This window comes from Lottia gigantea (genome assembly GCF_000327385.1).
Source record: "Lottia gigantea unplaced genomic scaffold LOTGIsca_13, whole genome shotgun sequence".
Lineage (NCBI taxonomy): Eukaryota > Metazoa > Mollusca > Gastropoda > Lottiidae > Lottia > Lottia gigantea.
Window position 1 is genome coordinate 1,472,292 of NW_008707425.1, and position 19,469 is coordinate 1,491,760.

The 19,469-nt window shown below is 33.7% G+C and overlaps 1 protein-coding gene across 1 annotated transcript; it reads right to left on the minus strand.

Moving 5' to 3' along the window:
* Positions 1–2,302: 2,302 nt before the first annotated feature.
* LOTGIDRAFT_230541 (hypothetical protein) lies at positions 2,303–16,604 on the minus strand. The gene is made up of 9 exons (XM_009048919.1): positions 16,459–16,604; positions 12,961–14,584; positions 11,671–11,761; positions 11,149–11,263; positions 9,925–10,014; positions 7,898–8,045; positions 6,850–6,977; positions 3,651–3,751; positions 2,303–2,966 (listed from the first exon to the last, which is right to left on the minus strand). Exons 2-9 carry the CDS (start codon positions 14,558–14,560, stop codon positions 2,939–2,941), a joined length of 2,301 nt encoding a protein of 766 aa, XP_009047167.1. The 5' UTR covers positions 14,561–14,584; positions 16,459–16,604; the 3' UTR covers positions 2,303–2,938.
* Positions 16,605–19,469: the final 2,865 nt, after the last annotated feature.

The following is a 19,469-nucleotide window of genomic DNA, read 5'->3' on the forward strand; positions in this document are numbered from 1 at the left end:
CACCAAAATACAGAATTGATACCATCCTAAACAGTCATGGACATACAGTTTGCCACAATGTCATGTCGATCTTAATGCTATTGAACTTATTTGGGCCGACTTAAAAGGATAGGTGGCAAGAAATAATTTGGCTTTTATGTTTATGGACATGGAATAGCTTGTAAAAGGATTTTCTTCGATTACGGATGAAAAATTGAGAAAATGCCAACTCTGGTGAAGGTTAAAGAGAGATATTGGTCAACAGCTATCACAATGGAAAGAGATCGACAGAATAGTCATTGATCCTGATGACAGTTCTAGTTGTAGTTCAGACGAAGAGTCGACAAAAACACCGACACAGCATCAGAATGTCGGGATGAAAATTTGTAATTTATTGTTAATAAACCAAGTTGCATTCATTTTTTCTTCATTTTAGATTGTCCAATGTTCACATAATCAATCAGTGGTTGTGTCATTATGTGTACAAGGGTGGATTTTAATAAGTTTTTGCTCTAAATTCTGTGTCAGAACGCACCATTTGAGATGCTTATTGGAGGCTCGTGCTTATGAGCTTCCACGCCAACTAAAGCGGTCGCATTTTGAATCTTATTCTTGAAGGTTGTCCCCACATATTTATACCTTCGGTCTCAGGAGGCTGGTGTCGTTACTTACGGACATACATAACTTATTTGGCCGCGGTCGCACATACGTACGGCAAATGTCCTTTTTTTTCCTTCCACCAGCTGGATACGTAACGCAATCGAATGAAACCTATAGGATTGCACTTGTGTGGACACACATAGCAGTACGTAGAAAAACATCATTTACGTCATCTGTCCGAAAAAATTTTTGTCGTGGGACAATCTGTCGCACCTTAAAAGGTCAGTAGGCCATTTTTTGACCATTCATACTTTAGTGTCAGAAAAAAGAAATTTTTAGCTGGGCTAATCAGTATTCAGTAATAGTGTTAACATCTGACCGTCGAAATTTGAGCTTTCAAATCTATGTGCGTCCAGAATTATCTGCATTTGAATGTTAAAATGACGACTTGTCAATTTAAGATAGTCTGTGATATATAGAAAGGACATATATAAAAATACTGAGTAAAATTCCTTGTTTGAATGGAAGTGTTAAATGGGAACTTTCCGTATCTCCGCAGGTGCAAGGGTTTTAACCCTTTTTAGATACCTCGAATCAGCAAACCAACCCCCAGGGCCTTTTTGCTGACTCTACTCAGACAAGCTGATTCAGTATTTTACTACCTTTACATATAGATATTCTTCTATTTTTCAGGCCCCACCCATCTTCCCATAGGACCTATCTCTTAAAACTGTGATAACAAAAACTTTCATAAAGTACTTTATTTAACAAGTTTATTGTTATGAAGCAGATCTCTTTATTGCTGACCTTGACCTGTGTCTGAATAGAAGCTTTTCACAATTTCTTCATTTTAAAACTACTGCTTATTTTTTTACTCTATATACAAAGTTTTTATCTAAAAATTTTTTGATGTTGAAATGTTGAGCAACGCCTAGTCTTGGTATAATTCATTATGATCCATGTAATAATAGCACATATAAGACATTTTTTTTTTTTTTTTTTTTTTGTTTCAACAAATTTAAGGCCAGCTCTGACACTTAAGTACTGAGCACACATTTTCAACAACACACCTGGGAAACAAAAATTTGGTTCAGGATACACACAGCAACATGTTGGAACAGATTGGGAAATTTGATTCACAATTTATCATAACAATTTTCGCCTAAATTTTGATTACAATTGTATGCGCATAAAAAAATTCAGTAGAAATCCAAACTTGTAGACGTCTCATCAATCTTGCCAATGACAATAGTTCATTTAAGTGCAAACCGTCGAAAGTTGGCGTATATTTCTAAATTTGGTTGAAAATTCAACGAAAAATGGGTTCATGTTCAAATTAAACCCACAAGCATGGAGCTACATCTGTCTCCTGAAAGAGTTCTCAAACAAGAATTTCCCCAGGATGAAGTTTTCTATTTTGTGGGTTCATGATGAAACTTGACAACATTATTCATATGAAGTGAACAAAAATAATCTTGTTGCCAAAAATGGTTGTCAGTGTGTACAGTACCTAAGATGTCTAAGCTATGTAAATAAATATATGAATAATATGATATAACAGACAACATGTGGTTACAAACCAAAATGAAGCATTTGACACACGTACAATAATTATAACTTTCGTTAATCATGTCAAGTATTTTATGGCAGGTTTTCATTCAGTAACCGGTTTTAACAGCCTGGTGCTCTGTTAAAATTGGCAAACTTTTTAAACCTGAGCTATAAATATTACTTATTTCTTGATGTTGGTTATAACCAACTAAAAAGTAAGGTTATTCATATAAGATAGCCATCCTGATCAACAGAGAAATTCTACCTATCGGAGATAGATCTGCGACTATACGGAGCTAGGCAAGATGCGAAGTTTCGTATGATAAGATAGCTTGCCAAGGTAATATACGCCCACTGGCAGCTTTAATTTTTAAAAAACTAATTTGGCAGTATGAAATATTCAACCTTCAGACATACACTTCTTTTGAACTTTTTGAGGCAAATAATATTACTAAGTTTCATCAAAATCTGTCAGGAATTTGGCCTTCTTGAGGGTTAATAGGCTTAAACTTGAACTGTTTTCAAGATACAAGTGCAATAACTCATACGGTACTACACATTTTTCAATTTTTCTGATTTTCAATAGGTTTATCCATGTTGGGTGATAACAAACAACCATACTAAGTTTCCTTGAAATCAGTCAAGAATTGTGTCTTGTAGAGTGTTTACGAGCAATTGTGGACAGACAGGCGGAAATGGGTCTCGACGATATACGGCCCCCATTTCAAATAAAAACCAGGGTATGAAATATGTGTGTCCAATTCTCTATCTTTTCCTTATTCACAATAATATAATTTGAAATATGAAGTTATTTAATATTGTACACTAAATAGAGACTACAAAATGATAGAGATAGGGCAAAACTTTTGACAATGTGCCTAACTCTCTATCTTTTCCTTATTCACAATAATCTAAAGACTTGATAAAACATGAAGACAATTTATATTTGTACATGTACTGTTATTTTAAGTCTACAAGCTGCCGAATTTAGGTTAGCTGTTCAAAAACAATAGAAACACACAATTTTAGCCAAGTCTGGTACGAGAAATAAATTGTTGTTATACAAGCTGTTAATTTGAAAGATCACTTGGTAATAAGAAATAAATAAAAAGTAAGCATGATGTTGCCCAATTGCAGGCAAACCCGTTTTTTGGTTTTCATTTGGAAAAATGATACAGGTAACTGTAGTGAAATTCTATAAGGTGATTAAATGAAAAAAGTTGAATGAAGAAATAACAAGAGCACAGAATAAGCTAAAGATCGTAAGACTCTGGTTGTTTGTTTAAACTGTACATATACATGTGTAATTGACACTTAGGTAAGGTTAAATAAGCCCAATTCCCTTATGAAACAATGTTGATGATTTACCAGCAATATTCTTGTATATATTCATTTCCTTTTCAGTGCATATCAGCATGTCATGTATTTTTTGCCACTGTTTTTCAACAAGTATAGTCTTCAGGGAATCAAGAATTTTTTGTGCACTATTGCCGTCAAAGGAAAGAGTGCGCAAGTGTGACCTTTTTTTATCAGCATCAACATTCTTTACAACAGAATAGATCAATTCAACATTTCTTGATTCTAACGCATACATCAATGGCGTTTTACCATTTTTCTTGTCCTGAAAATAAAAAGTAGAAAGCTTGTCATGTAGAATAATGCTGGGATTATATATAATCCACATTATTATCCAATTTAAATAACAAAAGCATTTACCAATTAATTGATGGTACATTAGATTATTAGGTTACAGAACTGTCTTACAGTGAGGGGTATCTTCACTTGACAGAAAAGCCTCTGCATTTGTGAGTCTGGTTCCAGTTTTCAGCATCATCACTGTGGAGCTGTTTCGATGACAATATAAATTTCATTGGAAAAGATACATAGCTTGCTAGGCAAGGTAACATACACCACCTATCAACTGTCAGAAACGATAAAGTCTTAATAATGAAAAAGGCAAAAACTCAAAAACAGTTCATCAAATTATCATTAAATTTATAACGGTCTCATGACATACACACAAAGGCAATAACTTAAAACCTTTCACCTGATTGTTAAAAATTTCGTACTTGTCAAGATCTCATCAATATATGCATGCATACCAAGTTTCATCAAGATCAGAATAAAGCTAAGATTCCATATAATGCGTCATGCATTAATGATCGAAATGGTTGGTTTAAGAGGGTATGACTTCATATATGCGGAAGCGATATCCCGCAAAGGATCTCCGTCATGCGTAAAAAAAAAAATCGCCTCGTATAGCGATTTTTTACGCATCCGGACGCCTTTCCACGCGGAGATCTCCCAAATGTGACGTATTTTGTGGGGATTCCGTCTTTTTTATGCACCAAAGCATCCATCTCTCTAGAAGTCCGTGCGTCAAAAGAAAGATAACGCATACGTTTAGACGCTTTAACGCACATATGGAATAATATTTGACGCATGACGGATCTGCAAGGGCCATTTATGTCCGCATGACGCATCCGCATGATGCGTATATGGAATCTTAGCTTAAAACTGTAGCCTATATTTTTTACCAAATTAAGGGCAACAACCTAGAAACCAAGTTCATCCGATTATTACCAATTTCAAACTAAACTGAGATACTATCAATATATACATGCATACGAAGTTTCATCAAGATCAGATAAAACTGTATCATGTCTACAAGCAAAAGTTGTTGAATTTTTACTTAATCAAGGGCAATAACTTTGGACCCGTTCATCTCATTATAACCAATTTCAAACTTGATTTCTACCAATTTCATCGAAAAATCTGCCCTACCCCAATACTATAGACTGTGAAAAAATTGGCCATGTAGGGGCTTCATCTTAGACAGACCAGTAACACAGTTAGGCATGACCTTTGCTCTATTCACAGATCTGAAGGCACCATGTTATTGAGTTTCTGCCAATTCCATCAAAAAATCTTTGTGAAAAATTTGGCTATGTAGGGTCTTTGTCTCTGACTGACCAGTAACACAGTTAGGCATGAAAATACCATTTTGATATTTACAGGTTTGAACACACCAAGTTTATCACATACTATCAATATATACATGCATACGAAGTTTCATCAAGATCAGATAAAACTGTATCATGTCTACAAGCCAAATTTGTTGAATTTTTACTTAATCAAGGACAATAACTTTGGACCCGTTCATCTCATTATAACCAATTTCAAACTTGATTTCTACCAATTTCATCGAAAAATCTGCCCTACCCCAATACTATAGACTGAAAATATTGGCCATGTAGGGGCTTCATCTTAGACAGACCAGTAACACAGTTAGGCATGACCTTTGCTCTATTCACAGATCTGAAGGCACCATGTTATTGAGTTTCTGCCAATTCCATCAAAAAATCTTTGTGAAAAATTTGGCTATGTAGTGTCTTTGTCTCTGACTGACCAGTAACACAGTTAGGCATGAAAATACCATTTTGATATTTACAGGTTTGAACACACCAAGTTTATCACATAATGTGAAAGAATGTACAAGGAGAGATTCTATTAAATAAAAACATCTGTCATAATATTGTTTTTCATAGTCAAATTCTTTACATTGTACACAGCCACTGGCCGGCCATAAATGTGAATTTTCGCCAATCTTACATTTAAAGGTAGCTTGCCAGGCAAGGTAATATACGCCCACTGGCAGCTTTGATTTTGAATAAGAATATTTAGCAGTAAAGTAACAATCACCAGTATGAAATATTCAACCTTCAATCATACACTTCTTTTGAACTCTTTAGGGCGATACTGAATAATATTGAGTATGAGTTATTGCTCTTGTTCTTGAAAACGTGTTCAATTTTTAGCTCGTGAAAACTTTAGAAGGCAAATATTCAATCTTCACAGCAGGACTGAATAATAAAACCAAGTTTTGTCAAAATCCAGCAAGAATCATGCCTTTAAGTGTTTAAAGTGTTTTCAAGAACAAGGGCAATAACTCATACTAAATATTTTTCGCTTCTTCTGATTTTCAATAGAGTTCATCCTTGGGTGATAATAAACAATTCCAGCAAGTTTTGTCAAAATCCGTTAAGAATTGTGACTTGTAGAGTGTTTACGAGCTAAAAATCGAACATGTTTTGAAAAACAAGGGCAGTAACTCATATTGAATATTTTTCGATTTTATCCTTGGGTGATAATAAATGATTTCAGCAATTTTCGTCAAAATCCGTAAAGAATTGTGACTTGTATAGTGTTTACGAGCAATTGTGGACGGACGAACATGGGTGACGGCAATATACGCTCCACATTTCATGTGGCCGTATTAAAAAACAAATACAATTTTTTTTTAGTTTTAATAGAAGAGATGAATTAATGTGAATAAGGAATGAATGTGGTTCTTGCAATTGGGAAATAAACCCTGATTTATCATGAGACAAGACAACTGACCTTACAACTAACATACTAATCATGTATGCTTTGTCACTTGATAAAGCAGCGTTTACTTCCCAAGAAATAGAAACACATTCATTCCTTTAAGGGATTATAAGATGTTTTCTAGATTTTCAATCAGACGTCTGTGGTTCATGCAATTTGTGATAAATGACATCATAAAATGCTTATTTTTAGTGGAATTGCAGGAACCACAGACATCTGATTGAAAATTGGAATAGTGCAGATTGATGCTATTAGTGTCCCTGATTCACATAAAAAATTCATAAAAACATCTATATACAATCCCTTAAAGAATTAAATTTATCTAATTACCTGAGCATTGATGTCAGCACCATGATTTATCAAAAGCTCAATAACCTGTCTGCTATCTATATACTCATTGTTCTGATTATTTCTATTCTTGTTATGACAGAGGATAGCACAATGCAATGCTGTTTGACCTGAAGAAAATGGATTTAAAATATAATACAAATCATTGCCTTGCAAGATACGCCCACTTTCCTGATACATTTTCAGTATATCAAGGGCGGTCACCAATCTGCATCAAAACGTACCCAAAATTTGTGGAAGCTATTGTTCATTTTAAACAAATGCACAAAATTTAGTAAAATTCTGACATAAACTGTCACCTCTATCGCCTTCACAAGCTAACAAATTATCAAGGGCAATAACTCAAATACTGTTGATTGCAAAATCAAAATTGAACTTGTTGAAGATCTCATCATTATAAATGATCACACCAAATTTCAAATAAATCGAATGAAATTGTAGTCTCTATTGTGTTCACAAACAAATGATGATGAGTTTTTCCTAAATCAAGGGCAATAATTCAAAAACCCTTATCGAAAGATCGTCAACTTTGAACTTGACCAAGATCTCATCATTATAAATGATTGTGTTCACATGCAGTAAAGTAACAATCACCAGTATGAAATATTCACCCTTCAGTCATACACTTCTTTTGAGCTCTTTAGGGCAATACTGAATAATATTACCAAGTTTCATCTAAATCTATCAAGAATTGTGCCTTCTGCAGTGATTACGAGCTAAAAATTGAATGCGTTTTCAAGAACAAGGGCAATAACTGATACAAAATATTTTTCCGATTTTCAATAGGGTTCATCCTTGAGTGATTACAAACAAGCATACCAAGTTTCGTCAAAATCAGTCAAGAATTGTGCCTTGTAGAGTGTTTATGAGCAATTGTGGACGGACGGATGGACGTAAAACTCAATTTATTTCATTTCATTAATCAATATATGACATATTTCATGTGGGCGTATATAAATGATAGAAAGGGGGCGCATTTGACTCATAAATTATGCAGTGATATTCCTATATAGAATTAGAAATTGCTTACCATCTGAATTTGGATTATTCAACAACAGATCCTTACTCTGCAACAAGGTCCTTAATGTAGCTAAATACTCATTTCCATTTGTTGATGCAACATGAAGTGCAGATAATGCAGATGTTATGTCTTTAAAGTGATTCGACTGAACTACTCTCTGAAATCATAATGGTCAACTGCTATTCATTGTATATAAAAAATTCAACAATATCCTTCTTTACCTTACCAAAAATATCTGTTTTTAGAACGGTTTTGAGAACAGAACAGATGAACAAGTGGTTGCCTTATTTTTATTATATCAAGGGCGGTACCAATTCATGTCAAATTGTACCGAAAATCTAATTTGTGCAAGATATTGTTGATTTAAACAAACATTTCATAAAATTTTTGACAAAAACTGTCACCTCTATTGGGTTAACAAGTCAACAATAACTTATACTAAATATTTTTCGATTTTTATGATCTTAGGGTTCATCTTTGGGTGATTACATTCACTCACACAAAGTTTCGCCAAAATCCATCAAGAATTTAGCATTCTAGATGTTTACTTGCTACAAATTGAACGCATTTTCAAGAACAAATATTTTTCAGTTATTCTGATTTTCAATAGGGTTTATCTATGGGTGATTACAAACACTGACACCAAGTTTCATCAAAATCTGTCAAAAATTGTGCCTTCTAGAATGTTTACGATTGCTTTAAGAACAGGGGCAATAACTCATACTAAATATTTTTTGGATTTTTCTGATTTTCAAAAGGGTTTATCCTTAGGTGATTACAAACAACCATACCAAGTTTCGTCGAAATCAGTCAAATGTGCCTTGTAGAGTGTTTACGAGCAATTGTGGTTGAACCGACAGTCGGATATGGGTAACAACAATATACGCCCCCCATTTCCATGTGGGTGTATAAAAAGCAGGCAGTAATAACCAATCACAGAAGACTACCTATACCACTAGTAGTACAGCAATTCATTCGATGTATACTGAAAAAAAGTTTTTACGAGGGGAAGAAACAAACTTCTTTGAACTTCTTACTTTGACGAAACGTTGGGTATTAAAGGATGGTATATGATGTCAAGTTTTGTAATTAATTACACACTATAATGTGGGCGTATAAAAATTAGTAGGGTCCATTGTTCAACAGTTCAAATTTGAGACCACCAAGGCTTGGTGGTCTTGGAATTGTTCTCAGAATGGAACAGATTATATAGAGGGTAGTGTAAACAGTATTAAGTCCTTTTCTTTCTACAGAATGTATAAGTAAAACATAGTGGACCACGGCCATATACGCCCACCACGGCATGCATATGGTAAATATTCAAGATTTTGGGGCAAGGGAATAACTCTGCTTCTAACGGTCGAAAATAGCTCAAATTCGAACTTGATCTTCGTTTTATGAATATGTATACACATACTGAATTTTATTTGATTCCATCAAAAAATCTAAAAATCAGACGGACGTTTCATGAATATGTATGCCTATACCGAATTTCATTTGATTCCTTCAAACACTCTAGTTTTCAGAGCAATTGATGTTGATAGAAGCACTTACTGTATAGAGGTTGAAGGGCGATAACTCCTCAAAACTGACGTAAGAGGCCTAAATCTTGAAAAAGCCTTAAATTTAATCAGAAGTAAACTAAACTTTCTCAAGCCTTTCGATTTAGGTTCAATAACATCCATTTAAATTTTCATCAAAATCAGTTGATAACTAAGAGAGTAATTCGCATATTCAAGATTTTGGGGCAAGGGAATAACTCTGCTTCAAAATGGCTCAAATTCGAACTTGATCTTCGTTTTATGAATATGTATACACATACCGAATTTCATTTGATTCCATCAAAAAATCTAGTTTTTAGAGCGTTTACAAGCAAATGTTGACGGGCGGACAGAGGTGCCGACAATATACGTCCACATAGATAGATGTGGGCGTATAAAAATTGAAATGGATGCCAGAAGATTGAATACAGACTTTAATAGGATAAAATAAAACGGTAATGATGTATAAGTATGTGAACTACAAAGTAAGATTACCTCTGCAAGTGTGTTAATATCAGCGCCATAACGTAATAACATTTCCACCATTCCAGGATTATTTCCACTAACAGCACAATAAAGGGCTGTCTGTAAAAAAAAAGGTCAAAGCAAATAAAAACCAATCATAACACTGATGACATACATCTACCACTTTTATTGGGCTTATACCAGTTTAACCAGTAGTCAACTATACAGTAGTCAGTACATAAAGTTTGTAATTCAATAAAATTACCTTTAATACTTTTAATCTTAGCATTTGATAAATTTCTCACTGCCTAAGTAATTGGTCTCCCAATTAAGATTTTGTCTATCATAACACATGACATACTTTTAATAACAACATCGGCTGTTATAATAGAAATTTTACGGTAGCCTTAATTTTACCACAAAGCAAAATCTTGAAGTCTTCATAAGATATCACAATAAATAACATCAACTTTATCCTATTCTAGATTATCATGTGAGATTGGATGTCCAAATTGAATGAAATCTAACTACATATTGTATCCATGTCTGAAGAGAACTGGATTGGAAGTAACAAATTCAGTTCATTTCTTCATGAGCTTTCATCATAAATTATTTTTCTTTCAGTGCAACTTGAAAAGTTAGAATTGTACTTGAGGCAAGAAACAAACATTTTGGAAATGTTTAATGTAACAGTGTCAGTACTTATAACAAACAAAGTAAAAATAACATGGGATTTCAAGGGTTTGGAATGAGTTTTAAAATGATGCTGTCAATGATTTCAAGCATCAGAAACCCGCATTGGCATTGTGCGATTCTTGATTCATTCTGTACTAAAGAATGACAATATTCATATTTTCTGGGCCTCTAAACTTGAGTTGTCAGTCAAAATTGTTACCGGTATTTCATTATCCAATTATCACATCAAACAAAAATATACATCTTACGACTAAAAAGTGGTTGATAAGTTAAGAATTTATCAAAACATATGAATTATATTCAAGATGAATTCAACCAAGCACAACGCCGCTGACAAACTGAACTGTTGCTCTCGCATGCACTCAGTCAAGCTTCAGGATACTCAATACAAACATGCTCCCTATCCATATTTGGCAATCAGCCAAGTTAACGACCCTCATCAAAATAACACTTTGATCTGCTACGCCACTTCCGCAATATCTGGAGAAATGCTAATGTTTTTGTAACTTTTTCATGGAAATATATCTTATTTATATTTAATACTAATACTATAACTACCTGTCTTCGAAGATTATGAACATCAATCATTCCTAGCAATTTTTCCCTTTCTAATCTCTCCAATAAAGCCTGTACCATATTCTTGTCTGACTTGCATGCAGCTACATGAAGATAGCTAAATGGAGAAATCATATTATACCAGCTTTCCATTGCAGAAGTACAAAGATTAAGAAAAATTAACCACAAATTTTGCAGCAATAGCTTAAAGAGCCACTGTAAGAAATACATGTAACAATTGTAACATGATACATGTATTCAGTAAATTACTCAGATCACCATTTCCTTGGTATCAACCAACAAATTTCAAAAAAGCTGACAACTGGCTGATGTCTTATTTATATAACATTTCATTTTACTTTTAAATTACACATCAAAATTAGAATGATACTATAATCTGTTTGGTGTATCTAGGTAGACCAAATTATGTTGATTTTGCAGTCAAATTGGTGAAAAAAACTAATACATTTACTCTGATTCACAAGAAGCAAATTTACCAGCAAGTTACAATCATATAATACTTACGTATCCCCTTCATTATCTTGAAATTTTAAATCATCACTTGTCATTTTAGCCACCAAACGTCTAGCTAAATTCAACCGCTTATTATCATCAACTACAAAAAGGGTAGGTTACAATATCAAATCTTTCTGATTTTCGATAATGTTCATCTTTTGTTGATTACTAACACTCATACCAAGTTTTGTCAAAATCCATCAAGAATTGTGCCCTCTGGAGTGTTTACAAGGTAAAAAATTGAATGCGTTTTTAAGAACAAGAGCAATAACAAATACTAAATATTTTTTGATACCTCTGATTTTCAATAGGGTTCACCCTTGGTAAATAACAAACAATCACATCAAGTTTCGTCAAAATCCATCAAGAATTTTGCCTACTAGAGAGTTTGCAGGAACAAGGGCAATAACTCATATTGAATATTTTTCCATTTTTATTATTTTCAATAGGATTCATCCTTGAGTGATTACAAACAATCATACAAATTTTCGTCTAAATCAGTCAAGACCAATGGACCAACGGAAATAGGTGACTGCAATATACGCCCCCAATTTTATGTGGGCATATAAAAACTAATTAGCTGCTTATTTCACATTAAGTAAACTTCATTCAGTTCGATGAAGTAGAAACATAAATGTTAATAGCATATTTTAGAAATAATTTCAGGCATATATTACATTTTTTAGTTTTTAAAGTATGAAGATGAAGCCAAAGTTAATATTTACATGGTAACCTTCTTTACCAGCAAAATTTGATTCAATGATAAAAACTGCCTAATCTCCAATGCATTTGAGGCATATGCTTTTGGCAAAAGATACTACAAAATGTCAATTTTGATTGTAAAGAAGTTTTCTAAACTTTTTTAAGTATCTGGAACACATTACATCAAAATGCACCATTCCAATTTGTGACACCTGTGGCACTCATTTCCAATAAAGGTGTTTCATGACATAGCTATCGCAGAGGTGCTCGATAAATAAAAAGCTTTGCGGTAGTGATGTCTTAAAATGCACAATGAATGCAGAATTTTAAGAATCATGCGTCTGACTGAAAATTGGAATGGTGCAAATCGATACAGAATGGCTCTTTATAACCTTAAAAAGGTTTACAGCTTTCAACTTAAAGTTTACACTAAATAGCTTTCCAGGCATATCAAACATAGTACAAATAAAGGGCAATTCCTAATTAAACAGATCAGATTAACACTGTACCGGTATCCCTTTTTGTGAATTCATTGTGAGCGAACAGATGACAGGGGTGAGGGTAATATACATCAATATTAAACAAGCCTTATCTCACCTTTGTACTTCTGAATGTGAGTTGGTTTCTTATCTGAATTGTTGGCTACATGTTCTTCTGCAGCTGCTACTACTGTGGTAGGAACTCTTGATGTAGATGTCACATTGTTGACAGTTGATATTTTCTGGTTCACAGGAGTTAGTCTTGGTAAAATAGGAACAAAGCTAGACTGTTTCTTTGTTTGTTGTGTGGGCTTTATAGGTATGGGGCTAACAACCACAAGGGGTTGATTTTGAGATATGACTAAAATTGGACATGTTGAGGATGGTACAGTATTAAGAGGTTTTGAATGACAGTTACCTGAAGGTAATATATTAACCGATATGGGAATGGCTTGACGGCAAGATACTAAAGATCCAGCTGTTGTTTGAGGAGAAACATGTGTTGTATTAGGGCATCTGAAGTTGTTCTCTTTTGCTGCTAACTTTATTCTTGTTGAATGTTGACCGACAGGTAACTTTTCATTTGATTCCATAAAATTATTCAGAGGCCTATTGTTTTCCTCATTGGTATGCCTAGGCCAGGTCTGACATTCTTTAGGAGGTAAACTAGCATTTAATTCATTGCTTGCTTTTTGGGGTAAATTTCTCCTTGCCATGTCTTCTTTTTTCAATTTTTCATCATTTTTTATATCTCTAGCCAAAATATTTAAGAGATCTGCCAATTCATCTTTACGTTCTTCAAACAGATCATCGCATGATTTTGGCATTGGACTTTCCACTTCATACTTGTATATTTGGTCTGGACTAGACATTGATTGGCTGCTGTTACTTATTCCACTATCATCAGATAAGTGAGAAAGATTAGATGGAGGAGGTGAATCAATCCCAACAGGTGAATATGCTGTTTCGTGTACAGGACTATCTTCACTTGCATATCCTTCACTGTTATAATCCAGCAAGTCTGACTGTAATTTGTTACTACCGGGAAAATTGTTGTCTGTACCATTACCTAACATTTGCAGTAAGTTGTCTATGTCACACATATCAGGAACCACTGCTACATCAACATTTGATTCTTGATTATTTCTAAGCGGTCTACTTTCCATCATATCTAAATCATTCAAATGTTCTTCATATACAGATGGTGATAGAAATTTTGTTGGATTCTCTTCATATTCTGCCTGCTTTCTCTTTCCACTAGTACAATTAAAATTAGGCAGGCTTTCGGGGTAGTTCCATGAAGATTCAACTGAATTAAAAAAGGTAGTATTGGTACCTTGTCTAAAATCAGTAGCAATACCCCTCATTGGACCCCTAGCTTCTAATTCTGAAATTTGTGCCTGGTTAGAAATACCAGTATTTTCTGGAGTGAATAAAATGGCATTTTCTTTGATAGACACCCCACTCAACTTGTTGATTAAATCATCTTCTAAACTGTCTGATTTGACTTCAATCTCATCTGTGTTTCTTGAGCTTATATGACAATCTTCCAATTGTTTGGTGATATCAATAGCATTGTCTTCAGTGATTCTTCCTTCCAAATCTTTTTCCTCTCTAACATGTTCATTTTCATCACCATTTTCATCAGTATCAGAACATTCTTCAGGTTCTTTATGTATTCTTTCATTGACATAAACCTCTTTGATATACTTTGACATTTCTTTTACTTTCCTTTACCACCACTAAAACAAAAATTAAATAATGGATTACCAAATGATGTTGAAAATGCACAATACTAAAAAGAGATAGTTTTTGCCATGCAAGGTTATATGAAAGCTTTGATTTTAAACAAACAATATTTGACCGTACCGTAACAAAATGAAAAATTCAACCGTTAGTCATACACTTTTGAATTTATTGGGGGTGATACTGAATAACTATATTTTGTCAAAATCCAGCAAAATATTGAATGCAGTTTCAAGTTTAAGGTCAATAACTGAAATAAAATAGTTTTAAATCCTTTTATTTTCAATAGGGTTCATCTATTAGTGTTGAAACGGTTAACTGATTTCGGGTAGTATTTCACGGGTAACCCGGTCTGATTTGAGATAATCAGTTAACCGTCAATTTTATAAGAAGTAAAAAGAGAGCAATTTGACAGAAATTTCATCACTGTATGAGTCTTTAAGCTGTTTTCTTTAGTAAATAAATATCTTTATTGATTGAATAATTGAGATTAATAAATCAAGATAGGGTATCAATTATCAAAACACTATTACTTTTTATTAACTCTCCTCTAATTGGCTGTTTGTTTCTTCTTGCCTGTCAATCAGCTTCAAGCTTATTCATGAGTACGGATTCATTGAGACAATAGTTTTATACCAGTTGTGGAACCAGTACACTGAATCGCGACTACTTCAATGAAAGACACTCATTACACTGACCCCACAACTGGTATTAAAAACCTTAAATCTGTTAACGACTTAGAGTGACAATGGCACCAGTCCGTCTGAACTCTGTCAATGGGTTGTTTGGTATCTGTCGATTTGTACAGACAATTCGCAGGAACTAGCCAAAATCTTCCTGGGTATTCATTTATACTTAACTCTATAATATAATTTTATAATCTTTAGTAATTAACCGTGATTAACCGGGTAACAAATGGTTATTGTCGACAATTACCCGGTTAGTAAAATTCACTAACCGTTTCAACACTAGCCAAAACGGTGACAAGATAATAATGTGTATAAAACTTATATATGTAACATATACAACTGAATTGTCTTTTATTATTGTCTTATTATTAGAAAGGTACCGTCTGTAACATCTTGGGTCATTGAGCTATAAACAGTAACATTTTGCACGTCTTGTAAAATAACTGTTCATCCTTTAACACTCGTCAATACAACATTGATCCCAGTGTATGTCGGATTACACAGAGTATACTGTACTGATATTTAAGAAATAGTATATTTCATAATTGTTTCCTTTCTACATTGACAAGGAGAGGAAACCACTTGATGATATCATTCAGACTGCATTTGTAAAAGGAGGAAATCTCTAGGCCAATTGATAAATTGAAAATGGGAGAAAGCCAACCAGCCTTTGCTTTGATATTCAAAACAAATCATCCTTTTTTAAATGTGTTAAACATCATAAATCTAATGTATTATAGGCTTATAACTACTATAAGCTTATTCAGCCTAGGCCATTTTGACCTATTTATTTGTACCAAATGTTGGGAAATTTATGGTAAAAAAATATATCTTTAGATTAGGACTACAAACGGGTAAAAATTGGGGCACAGAAACCAATGAGCATCAAGATCAGATCCTGAGTCCACCGATAGACCTGTCTTCATTCTGTTATAGACAATACAACCAACACATACAAATAATCAATAAAAAATTACATCGATGATTTCATCAAGGATCAGTAAAATGTAGAAATAAAAAATAAAAAGAGAAAAAAATAAAGTTAGGCCTATGGGCCAAGTTGACTAAAAACTTTGCTTGTCAATAGTGACTTTTCAACCAACCTAATCTCTACATTAAGACTACAAAGATATAGGCTACTTAAAAATATAGGTTTAGCTTGAATAAAGAGGATGGCTTACCTTGATATTTATTGTATAAAGAAAAGATACAACCCAACCGAGCACACTATTTAGACTAGTTATCAATCAATTCTGAAATAACCCTTCAAGTTTATTACTACACAGTGTAAATTGACTTCAAATTGTACAAAATATATCGAGATGTGCAAATATCTATTAATAATTTGCGTACAACTGTGATCGGAAAAAGACATAACACGGAAGTTGTGAACGATTGGTTAAAATGTAGCTTTCGTCAGAAGGGAAATCACCTATTTACCCATAGACCAATGCGCATTCAACACTCTCAATACGTCATTGGACACTCTGAACTAGCCATAGAAAAGCGGAAACCCAGACGTGAAAGGTGGGGGAAGTAACTCCACTTTCTAACCTAAATATTGACCCACACCGACACATTTGGACCCGCTCCAGTAATTAATTTTCTACTAGCCGAATTTTGTAAAAACGGCATGAAACGTACAAATTGTGCAACACGAATATTCCCTTTATAAGAAGTACAGTGGTGTAACCTATTTTCGTGGATATAAGGATTCAACACCGAATTTCGTCAAAGTTAAAAAAACGAATTTTTTTTATGTCTTTGATGTTTCCTCAGATATACTACAAAATAATTAAAATTGGTTTATTTCGATTTTCTTTAAGCAACCAACTCGGCAATAACTAATGACAATTCTTTCAAAGAACCATGATTTAAAAAATATTGACTGACAAAATAAGATATGTAGCGTGATTTATTGCTAAGATTCGTTGAAACAACATAAGAATATGGCCCACATTGTGTTCCATAGAATTTTTCTGCTGACATGGAATCCGCTGGTTGATCACGTGACTTCATTCGTTGGATTACATTCTAGCGGACGACACTTGGAATTCCGATTAAAGCTGGGGATTTATAAGGAAATTCCGCAGATAAAAAATTGTGACCTTTGGTACTGACTGAAATCCGCCATTTTGTATATATTGGATGTTTGAATGTTGTCATCTTTGTTGTAATCTTAGGCTACATAGTTGTTTAGCTCACACCGAATTTTGTACATGTTTAAAATAACCCCTATTTTATAGGAGTTATTTGTTAAGATTATCAATAAAATATATCGAAACCTGACCCGGAGTTTCATTGGTGTTGCACCTTTAAAAACACTGTTACAAATTGGTGCCCAACGTGGATTTCTACAATCAACTTGTTTTCAACTTTATTTTCAACGAAGTATTATTGGTACCAAGTTATACGCATACTCTATAGTGTGTGAAAGTGTGTGCTACCCGGTTTTGTGTTGTGTTGACTTGACTTGTCCTATGTGTTATATTATGTGTCTTTTGATTTAGTAATTTTTGTTATAAATGTACGTATTTGTAGAGGTCTTTTGAACTAATATATTGGTTGTCATATTATGATAATTGTAGTGGTAACTTAGTGTAGGGGATTTGTGTATTTATGTTATATAATTGTATGTCTATTCCGTGCATGATACTTTGGCCAATCAACAATTGTTATGAAACGTGGTCCAATGGGAAAAAATGCCTCGCTTTGCACCTGCAGTGCGCGACTTCGTTAAATATAAAAGGAGTGACTTAAGCGTTGTTTAGTCAGTCGGTCGTGGACTGGAACTTGGTGAGTTTGGCTGTGTAAGCTCTGCTCGCAGATTTAATTGTGTACAGATGGTTAGTCCGTAACGATCCGTCTATCCGGCTTGTGGTCTAAATTTATCCCCGGGATTGGTGAATTTCAACGTTCCGCGCTCTAGTAGTGAACCTGTTCTAAAGAAGGGTAAGAGACTCGTAAGCTGGGAACGTTTATTTGTAAATGTTTCGTAATGTCTTGTCAAATGTTGGGTTTGTTTTGTGAATGGTAATAAACGTATTTAGTTTAAGCTTATTCCTTAGATTTCTCTCGGAAACCACTATCCAGCATCTTAATCGAAATATATTATCATTATTTTTCACTATTATCAAGTGTGAACTGCATCTTGTTTATTGTTTGTACTAATCCACTTCCAACATCTGCCATTCACAATCTATAAATCTTGATCTATTTTCTTCCTTCCTTTAATTTTATTTTAGGAAGAATGGTATATTATTTCTTATCAACTTCAATTATTATGTTGTAATTATGTTTCAGACACAAGTTGCTTAAATTTTATCATTTTGAATTTGATTTAACTGGTATATTGATTTATTACTGTTTTAGTATATGCTTCCTAACTATGGCACTTATATTTATTTGGTCATTAATTTGTCAATTTGCATTTCTGTTTAGGTTTTAATTATAATGGCAGAAGGTGGTCGTTTAATTCAACCTACCCCAGAGGTTATAGGACTCACTCCACTAAAACATTTTATGCAAATGATTGTATAGGAATGTAGTCCAGGCTATTTTTAGAAATCTTCTTTCTCTCTCCCTTTTGGGGTTTTTGCCTGCCTATTTTTGGGTAAAATTTGGTCTAGATTTGGAATTTGATGTCTGAAATTGCATTATCTTTCAGATTTGGTGAGATGATGAGAGACTTAAAGGCGGAAGGCTAATTCTAAAAATAGTCGTTTTGTGAAGTGCCAAACTCTAGCGGATGAGTATAACCGGTAGTAGTCTACTTTCAATTTTAGTAGCTCAAAATTTTCATGGTCATCATATAATGAATTTTTTAGGAGACATTGAGAATTGGTCAGGCTTTCATTCGACATATTGGAAAGCTTTCAACGAGATTTCTGGAAAAAGTTATAGAAGGTTGAATTTCGTGTTTTAACATGGGAAGAGATGGCAAATGAATTAGTGGAGTGAGTCCTGTCTGGTAAGGTCATTTATTTTTTAAAATTGATATTTTTCAAAAAGTTGTGAATGATTTTGTATGAAATTTTCAGAATAGGTAGAATAAAGACTAAATTACTTTTTATGGCTTCATTTGCATATTTTTTTGTCCAAAATTTGAATTTTGGCCACTTTTATTGAAAAACGCCATTTCAGCCAAATTTCGACCTGTCAACTTTGCAGCAATGTATCAAAATTGTAATTA